Genomic DNA, 9,839 nt, shown 5'->3' with positions numbered 1-9,839 from the left:
ATAATTGATTAAATAATAAGTAAATGATACAATGAACGAATAACGTTTATTATTTTTATAATTTACACCGTTCCTGTATTTTCACAGCCCCTTTACATTCAATTTCAACACAAAATTACATCAGTAACTATTTATCCAGACGTAGGTTAAAATTGTTTTTACTTTGACGTGTCAAACAGTATCGACCACAATTCTATAAACGCCTGATCGAGCATTGAAAAGATAAAACTAAAGCTAGAGAGAAGTTTCTCTCTGCTAAAACCTCGGTTTCTAGCGAAACGATGTTAGTGAATCGCAATTAAAATTAGCACTGAACAACCGAGGAACATCCTAAGTGATGTAATTTATCCAATTCGAATAGCTAGCATCTAAATGTTACCGAAGAATCACTCAGTCATATTCAAAAAAGCAAGTAGAAATTTACAGTGCGCATGGGTAAAAAATCCCACGATGACGGATGATGTGCCCATCACTGCCTCAGTATGTCGCGTGTATCGGGCGCTTGCGCTTGGTCCCGTTGCTAGTAGATTAGACTTGAGGTTATGATCAAGTTTTTACATTGTTGATCAGAGCGTATATTTTCAGTTTAAATGTACGTGGAGTTCGGGTCAAGATTCGCGTTGGCGAGTCACGCGGTTCGTCACCGCTCTCAACGTTCTGTTCATCCGAATGTTGATATTTCCAGATACATTTATCTCCATTGCCAGTAACATATATAAAACATAGTTTATATTTTATTATGAAGCGGCGTCAACGAAGGCCTGTTCTCGAGCTTAATCAGTCGCAATCTAGCTCCCATCCGGATCACTTACAGAGTAAACATGATTACAATCCTAATAGAAACATTCCAAAGTGCATGCACCATTTGATATTTATGTTCTCTGACATACATACATTCAATTTCTGTCAAAGAGATGATACAATTCTATTTAACAGCAGCCAAGCTGTATTTCTTATTAAATTTAAACGTTTTTCGACTCTTAGATAAATGGAAACATGTAAGCAACGATCACCATGGACAAGATGTACCTGCGAATCCTTTGGCAAATTTACTCTGCCATTATAACTCGGACAGCGACAATGAGGAGACCAAAAGGGATTGTAAATTAGATGATCAAGTGAATAACTTTTTTAAGGCAAGTGGTTTTATATTATGTACCTAAACGCTCGTTGTAACACGTATCACTTATTATAATTTGTCCAGGAGATTCAGCTAATTGCTCCAAAACAATCGGACTCCAGTGAGTCTAGCGATGCTGCCTTAGCCACGAATTCAAATCCACGTCTAACACAAATTAATCAATCGGCACTCAGTACGATTCTCACTTTATTCTTCGTTCTATCAGGTGATTATGCTTGGATAAACATCATGTTTTCTTTTTAGAGTGGCGTGAGTGTTTAGACGAATCCTCCGGTTATCCGTACTATTGGCATATAGAAACGAATGAGGTAACATGGGAGATGCCGGAAGAGTTGCGTTACTACAAGAACAATGTAAAAACGGGCGCGATTGCGAAACCGCCTCCGGTGCACGATTCTTCTCATTGGGTCGATTTCTCGTCCGTTACATGTAATTCCCTTTCCTACAAACGGTGTTATAAATTATATTTTAACTGTGAGTCAATAAAAACGTACGTCCTCAGATCAGCAATCTCACGAGAATATCCCGGAGGGAATGATACCGAGGGAGGTGGTGGCACGAAACCGTAATAGGTATATTTGCAATGAGACTATTAGCCGGAGGCAGGAGTCTCAGACCGAGCAAGAGGCCGCGAACGCGTCCGATAATGACTCCGACGACGGGTAATAAGATTATAGAATTAATGCATGCATTTACTATGACGTGATATACTCAAACGGACGACTGATTAATTTAGGAAGATAGAAATGATCACGTCTTACGGGAGCGAGGAGAGCGACTCGGATACGGACGAGGGTCAGTCAAAGAACGATGCGTCGAACGATTCTAAGGGCTCGAGGTCGACGAAGAGCAACGAGGCGTTCCCTTCGCCGGCGGTCGTAATGCAGCCGCTGTTGCCTACGGTCTCCCAGAATCCAAAACAAGAGCACGAGACTAAAGGTATTGCAGAGGAATCCAGGGTAGAATCTGATTCGAAGTTGGTCGAGGATTCGGAGGCGAAGTACTTAAAGAACGCGGTTCAAGAGAACAACGAATCGGTAGAGAATTATGACGGTCGAACGGTTAAGAGCAAACTCAGTGTTGAATCCGATATAGACTTTCGGATTTCTTTGGTTCCTGGATATGATGAAGAGTCAGACGCCGAAGAGGAATCTGAAGTGAAACAAGAACGGAAGGCTTTGTTTCCTATTCCGCAAACTGAAGAGACTGTGGACGTTGTAGTTCCGCGAAAGATGATCACGGACGAGAAAACGAGAGACAGTAACGATGGTGACACGGATATAGAAAAGAGAGACGCGCAAGAACAGAACAACGAAGAGCTCGCCGAGAGACTGGAAGGAGAATCCAAGATAGAGGAGGACGTGCAAAAGGGGAATAAATTCCTAGACAACCTTCACGGGCGCAGTAAATTCCAAAGGAAACGGCGAATCGCGTTCGACGGTGATTATTTCAATTTTATTATCACATTTAACTCGAACGATTGCAAGGTTTCTTTATTCTTCAGTTCCATCGAAACCATCGAAGGTGAGCGACAATGAGTCGAATAAATCAGAAACGGACGCGCAACGCGAGGAGACGAACACTTACGATGAGTACACCGTGGAACCAGCGGTCGAGCAGCAAGAGAAATCCAATCCCGAAAACGTGGAAGAGAACGTTCCAAGTTTCAAGGATGATTCGACTAACACCGAAGAGGAAACGAAGGTGCAGCCAGACGAAGACTCGAAGGAGGAGGAAGAAGAAGTGAACTCACTGTCGCAGGTCATACTCGAGAAACTGAAGTTCCTGTCGGAGGGGAAACCAGCTGTGTCTCCGGTCCAGACAATGTCTATTCGTTTACAGGTAAGCAACAGATCATTACTTCGATAAACGATGTGTATGACACTTACGCTTTCTCGTGTGTTCGCAGACGTTGTTTGTCGCGTGGGAGGCAGGTTGCTTAGAAAAAGATTACTTGCGTAGATGGTTGACTGAGACCAGTCACGAACTGGAACGGTTGGAACAAGACGCCGCGCCGCTCGGATGGCTTTGTCAATGGGATAGGTATAGTATACCATCTAAAATTTGTGTATTACCTCGTAAAAATAAACATGAATCGTTCCATACAAGACGTACCGTGTATATATTATACACGTCATTATTCTAAAACAAAATCTGTTCTTTTCAAGTGTCACGTAATCTTTTCACATATCATTCCAGCGAGACACTAAAAGATTTCAGCTCTAGCATTCTTTTCTCTTCGTTCATTTCCGAAACTCGTGTCTGTTCCAACTTGTAGAGACTGTGTTCGAACATATTTTTCTTTCAACTTTTGTTTGCCACGTAGTGAACGTACCGATAGAGTCTAGTTCCCCGATAGAGACTTTAATCAACTTGATTTTATCAATTTCAGAGTTAAAATTGTTTTGCAAAAAATCTTTAGGATCATTAATCTCGTTTTTGTATCCCCTGAGGGATGGTATGAGTCTCGATTTTTCTTTGTACATTGATCGTGCGAGCGTACACCGCGTTTACATCTTGATTTGAAGTAAAAAGAAGGGAGAGATAGGTCTGTGTTCAGAGTGGAGCCACAGGAATCGTGAGTGCGTTGTACACTGGGAACTATGAGCCCACGGATGAGTTGACAAACGTTCAGTGAATTTAAGCATGAAGACGAAGACCAGCCTCGGCGAAACAGAAATTTACAGTGATCGAACGGACGGAGGATCGCGATTGTCCGATTAAAGACTCAATCGTGGACGTTTAAACTGTTGAAAACGAAACGGATAACGCGAGTGTCCAAGAGAACAGGCAAGAACGAAGAGAACGTTGAACGTAAACAGAAAACGAAAGAAGCCTTTGAAGAATATGGAAACGAGGAAAGAAGCGCAAAGTAATACACAGACAAGTCACGCGAATCGTATACGTACTATTTTCTAAGATGATCCAACAACTCCTATTACATCTATGTACCAAGTTTTCCTCTTTTTCTTGTTACCAAATGAAAATATATATTCCGTTACAAAGAAAGTTGTAATCTGTCCATCGCGGTGCAACGATCGGAGGCCGTCCCTCTCGGTCGTTGCTCGAACGGAAAAGAAAATCAATTAGTCCGCAATACCTCCAAGCTTGTTAACGATCCCCGCTTAGGGTAACGCGGAGAGACGAGACGTTCGGTGATTTCGGACGAAACGAACCTGTGCCCTCTGCTTATGTTAACGCGCTAAGTAACGCTTAAAACCTCCTTTCGTAATAAAAGGGCCACTCGCTGACCTTAAAATTGGGCCACGCCGAGCTGCAGGTAGGAGTGAATCAACTGATTTGTTTTGTCTAAGCTAATTTGTAAATTAAGTTCGCTTCAGAAACTCGGGAGTCGTCCCTTGAGACTGTTTATTAACGAAAACAAATATAATAATAATAATAATAATAATAATAAAAAGAAACAGAGAAGCAAAATGATGCAAGTAAGTGATTCGTATTCGTCGCCGTGCTACATCCGCGCTGTCACCTTTTTTCCAGGTCGCATAAGCGATATTATTACCAGAACACAACCACCGGAGTCACGCAGTGGACTTATCCGGACACTGGCATCGCCGGTGGTGCCGAAGAGATGGAAATCTGTTCCACGCCGCCACCCACCGACCAGGAGGAGATGATCATACCCGGTACGATTTACAAAGTAATTTCAACAATTCAATGAATTGTTTACCTTACGTTCAATTGATTCTGCAGCCGAGGATGAGAAGTCTAAACCAAAGAAGTCCCAAGAGGATGGCGAGAGCAACGAAGCGACTATCACGACGAGGAGCAGCGACATGGAGGCTCCTCCGCCGCCGCAAATCTCTAACCCAAGCCCGCCGCCGCCGCCGCGAATTTACGCGGAGGACTTGAAGAAGGACTTGAAGAGGAAACAGGACAAGTGCAACGAAGTCAAATTAGATAGCAAGAAACAACGATCAGACGGTAGAGTCTTACGTCTTCTTTGGCAAAGGATTTGTCTGTAAGATTTACGTGTTATAGAAGGTACGGCGATCGCGGAGGCGAAGCAGTTGGAGAATTCCGTGGTGCCTACTTTCTCGTCGGCCTTAGTATCCCCTCAACCCTCGAGCATCGCCAGTGTGACTACCGCGGAACCACTTCCGCCGGGCGTTGATCTAACGGAGGCACCTTATGAGATTCCCACGACTGCTTTAAAAAGGATTATTTACGGCGTGCAACCGCAGGCTGGCGCGTTGTACGAAGCAGCCGCGAGAGATCCGACGACGGTTCCCATTCTCAGTCACCCGGCAGCCATAGTGCAGGAACATTATCTCCAGTACCCTTACCATCAACATTTGCACGCTGCTGTACGTTACATATTTTTAACAATTACCCTTTTTCCTTTTCTAATCGCATATTTAATCGTCTCGTGTTTCACAGCCCGCGGCCTTAGTTCTCCCACATAAACACAGCGTGCAACCCGCGATACAACTGATAGCTGATTACACTCCGATTTACACGAATCACAAAGTGATCGAGAAACCGCCGGTTAAAACCGCGAAGGAGTCGCTCGTATCAGCCTTGGATTCGTTCTACAACGACATCGCGCGTATAGAAAATGTTGGAACGGAGGTGGTGCCTCAAAGGCAGGACTCCGTGACCTCGGAACCGGCTTCGCTGCCTCAAGTCGAACTGAAACCCGAGATGGAACCAGAACCAGTTCCGGTCGAGACGCCCGGCAAAGAGAAAAGGAGAAAAAGGGTAATTCTTTACTTTTGTATAACGAGTATGCCTAATTAAATTAATAATTTCTTTGACGTTAAATAGTATATTTTATATTACCTAATAGTATGTTGACGTGTGATTTCAGACGAGGATCGGCATTAGTAAAAAACATAAGGAGGTCTCGAGCATGGTCGCGAAATGGCAGAAGGTGCAACAGAACTTCGAGAATACATAAGTCGGTGAGTTAATTTAATATTACTTCATTCTTCGTAGAAATATCCTGATGAGATTCTTTCATTTAATCGTTTTCTTCTTAGATGCACAGCTTGGCGATGTTCGAATCGTTGGATGCGACTTATAGCGCACTGTACTTCCGCCAGTATAGTGTTCCTGTACCTGCAACTAAAAGATATTGTTGACGACTCTTCAATTGTCACCCCTCCTTATTTTTTTAAGACTCGGTCAGATTCCCAAGGAGCGACGGATTTACATGAACTAAAGTTCTGTTCGGTTTGTTTCAACGTTATCTGTACAGATTAGTTATCATCGTTATTAAAGTGCTAATTATATACTGCGAGCAGAGAGCAAGAGAGAATTGTAGCGATTTGTAAGCATTTAAAAAATAAAGGAAATATTGTAATTTAATTATACGCCAACATTTGAAGAATAACTCAGAACATTTCTTGGACCTACAACGTTCATCTAAATATTGTATATTTTTTTTAAGTTCACAGTAAATAAAGATTTATATTCTCCAGATACAAAGTTCCTTATTCCTTCGTGATTCTAAATAAATAATATAAAATCAACATCAAAAAACGAGACATGAGGATCGTTAGATACGCACGTATCTATGATCTACAATAGAGGAAGGATCGACGGCTGTTTCTTTGTTCGTTTATTTCGACATTTCAAGATGTATGGACAATTATTACATAATAATTATATATATTTATATATGTATAATGAGAGAGCATCCACCTCTCGCAACCTATTCTTCATTTCATCGATTCCCCGAAACAAAAATTTCCCCCATTTATTTCCTATCACCTCGCACGCATTCACTCAATCATTCTCTCGCACTCCCTCACACTCTCTCTCTCTCTCTCTCTCTCTCTGCAATTTACTTTTGTTCACAATAAAATAATGAAAAGATAAAAGTAAGAAAGAAACGGGCGTCGAGTTCGTCGAGTCTACGAATGTGATTTATTTTATTTATATGAAACGATTTATTTTATTTTTTTTTCTTAAATCATCATCTCACCCTTTTGTCGAACCAGTCGAAAACCGAACCGACCGACTCGATTTTCCTCTTCGTGTCTGGAAACAATGATCGCTTGGTTCCTGATTACGCGTGAAATTTTGAAAATCTACAAAAGAAATCGGAGGTAACCGGCTCGGCTTTTGAACGGTGGCTCGCGAATGAATGATCCCAGTTTCTCACGACGTTTTAGTATCCCACACTTCTCCCCCGTGTTACTCCCACGCTCGCTGGTTACTTATTATTCCGTACACATCCGCGTCTCCGTTTATTATCATGTAGCGTTTATCGATAAGAATATGATCGTTTACCATTAAATCGTTATAGTTACGATAATAAAACCACTATTTAGGGTTGATCTTATAGTTTCAACTGCCAACCCCGACCCCACAACGCGGCTGCCTATTCCCACCCCGGGAGTCACCTTTTTTAATGATTCCAAATGATCGATGATCGTATTCCTTTGTACTTAGACTGTGGATCTTGTATGCGTTTACAATAAATGAAATCAGTAGACAACGTGCAGAAATGTAAGCGATGCCTGTGCGTGTGATATTGAAAGAAACATTTAAATAGCTCTCCGCAGTCTAATTTCGATCGTTATCAATTAACAATCGTAAAACATGTTCAGCATTCAGTGAAAGATTCACGTTGAATCTGGAAAAGGTATTCATTCTCTCTTTCTTCATTTTGGATTTGTCTTAGGAATATCCCTGAATTTCACGTGTAAAAATAAATGTCAATGATCAGAAACAAATACAGATTATTAAAAAACTGAAACGAAGAATGAAGAGTGTAAGAAAAATGTTAGATTACGTGGCTCTTATTTAAAGAAACAATTGAAAGACCTGCAAAGTTTCCAATCGTATCCTAAGGAATTAATAATCGTAACTGAATCAACAATTCCTCAACTTCACATTTAGAATTGCACAAGGTTACAATTATTTATTCTCGTGCACGACTTCACAATACAGTTTCTCAATTTCCAGGATTATCATTCGTACAATTTTTGTAAATTAATTCGCTGGACAAACGACTCCAATGCGTTGAATCCTCTGATCAATCGAATTACTTGTTCATTTAATCACCTGAATCAGACCCCAGCTGTCTGAACAATCCCGCACACTTTGAACCGTGAATAGAAAAATGACTACTCGTCTTTCGTTACGTAGATTACAAAATTAATTACAAATACCCTAAACGAACTAAATATATTAATACAACTAAGAGTAATAAAAGTTCTATGCGCCTTCGAAAGGAAAAGAAATAATACAATCGTGGCGACGCGATTGTTAGCAATTTTTACAAGCTAGTACGTTCACTTGTTTGACTAGAAATTCTATGCACGTACTTATTTATACAATTAATTACGGACTCGCTACATATAGGAATACTTAATTAATTAATAATCGTCAATAATCCTAAAAACGTATATATATTAGACTTTTATAGTATGTAGTATGGCAACGGCGGTGACTGTAATACTATTATTATTTTTTTTTATCATTGTCCTTTACCTCCTAGACCTCAACCAACGATACAAAGAATATTTGAATTCACAAAGTCGAAAACGAGAAGAATTTGGTAGTCAGAATTGACGAAAAGATATTTTTGGCTTATTCGTTACACAATCAGATAACCATCTCTTCCTGTATTACTTCCCACCTCTCCCTTTTCATTCACTTGTATTATTTATTGTTCTATACGATTCTTTGGTTCTTTTTGGTCAAACACTCCCCTCAGTTTTCATTCGTACGATTAAGTAGCAGTCGAATGGCAATTGCAATTACTCATAACCTAACAAAATTTTCAATATTTGTCACACGACGACGACGACAAACACGTATGATTGTGCACAAGCATTCATGATTGTTCGAATACAACACATATTCTTGAAATTTTCATTTTTAGTAGAAGAATATACGCTGCGATCGTTAATAAAGCTATCGGTTTTTTAATCACACTTTCGATCAAATCTTTGGCAGAATATTTTACTTAGCGAAATCGAAATACATTTTTTTTTCTTAATTGCAATTGCAATCCCGGATAAGAGAGCGATTCCTTTAAATATTTATATAAAAATCGTTGAGATATAAAGAATAATTAAGCAGTAAGGAACATCGGCGGCTGAGTTGTGTGCGTCAATTAAAATATGAAAAATTAACGAAAAATAATTAGATTGGATTTATAGTACAATTGGGATTTTCCTCTCCTTGTAGAAAACTTTGAAATTTATAAGAATTTATTTTATACACTTTGCAGCCATTCAATTGAATTCTTTTAAAAAATTATGTTATATTAATTGATATATAAAATACTGAAAAATGATGATAGTTAATCAGAGATCCCAATTGTACTCAGTGGAATGTTTCCATTTCATTACAATTAGAGCCAGCGATAATTATAGGAAAATTATTGAAAACAAATGAGAACTAGAATAAAAAATATAGACCGAGTAACTAAACCGTTTGGAAATTCAAGGATCCTCGCTATTTTCTTTCGTAAAATGCTTGGAAATTTGTATACGCTCTTAGATTATGTCCCTGCGTCATGTATACGCGTGTAATTGTGTGTCGATGTGCGTAGAATCGCGTGAATGTGCGTGACGATTAAATTAAATAGACGTAACTAGTCGATTTTTATTAAACGATATAAAATAAAGGATGTATTGGCTATACAGTTAATCCCAAAAGTTCATGTACCTTAGAAAAACGCATTTCCTATAATTAAAAAGAAATCAGACGTCGGAAGAAC

General features: G+C 39.9%; 2 protein-coding genes across 4 annotated transcripts in view; one reads left to right on the top strand and one right to left on the bottom strand.

Annotated features, from left to right (window-relative positions):
* The first annotated feature begins 466 nt into the window (after nucleotides 1-466).
* On the top strand, nucleotides 467-6,469 carry LOC108632777 (formin-binding protein 4). 2 transcript variants are annotated; one of them, XM_018037572.2, is made up of 15 exons: nucleotides 467-592; nucleotides 686-815; nucleotides 985-1,136; nucleotides 1,205-1,313; nucleotides 1,385-1,570; nucleotides 1,644-1,803; nucleotides 1,878-2,581; nucleotides 2,646-2,983; nucleotides 3,051-3,184; nucleotides 4,640-4,785; nucleotides 4,853-5,083; nucleotides 5,141-5,466; nucleotides 5,540-5,860; nucleotides 5,970-6,063; nucleotides 6,142-6,469. In XM_018037572.2, the coding sequence occupies exons 2-14, from the start codon at nucleotides 740-742 to the stop codon at nucleotides 6,057-6,059; spliced, it is 2,973 nt and encodes a 990-aa protein (XP_017893061.1). In that variant the 5' UTR covers nucleotides 467-592; nucleotides 686-739; the 3' UTR covers nucleotides 6,060-6,063; nucleotides 6,142-6,469. The 2 variants fall into 2 exon arrangements, with proteins under 2 accessions (XP_017893061.1, XP_017893051.1); XM_018037562.2 differs by having other exon boundaries at nucleotides 467-815.
* The window catches only part of Galphao (G protein alpha o subunit), a 23,168-nt gene continuing 19,397 nt past the window's right edge, over nucleotides 6,069-9,839 (bottom strand). For both annotated transcript variants that reach the window (XR_001916985.2, XR_003388685.1), the window contains exon 10: nucleotides 6,069-6,226. The gene's annotated coding sequence lies outside the window, so the exon portion shown is untranslated. The remainder of the gene's footprint in view (nucleotides 6,227-9,839) is intronic.

The sequence above is a fragment of the Ceratina calcarata genome, unplaced genomic scaffold (genome assembly GCF_001652005.2).
Source record: "Ceratina calcarata isolate Rehan_Ccalc_2016 unplaced genomic scaffold, ASM165200v1 scaffold11.2, whole genome shotgun sequence".
Taxonomy (NCBI): domain Eukaryota; kingdom Metazoa; phylum Arthropoda; class Insecta; order Hymenoptera; family Apidae; genus Ceratina; species Ceratina calcarata.
The sequence above is the reverse complement of the archived record's forward strand: the minus strand, read 5'-3'. Positions and strand labels throughout refer to the sequence as shown.

What these genes read in the sequence shown, in the direction of transcription:
- LOC108632777 (XM_018037572.2), top strand. Translation starts at nt 740, where the DNA reads ATGAAGCGGCGTCAACGAAGGCCTGTTCTCGAGCTTAATCAGTCGCAA. An exon ending in GATAATGACTCCGACGACGG is followed by an intron (nt 1,804 to 1,877) that starts GTAATAAGATTA and finishes TGATTAATTTAG; the next exon opens with GAAGATAGAAATGATCACGT. An exon ending in TGGCTTTGTCAATGGGATAG is followed by an intron (nt 3,185 to 4,639) that starts GTATAGTATACC and finishes CCTTTTTTCCAG; the next exon opens with GTCGCATAAGCGATATTATT.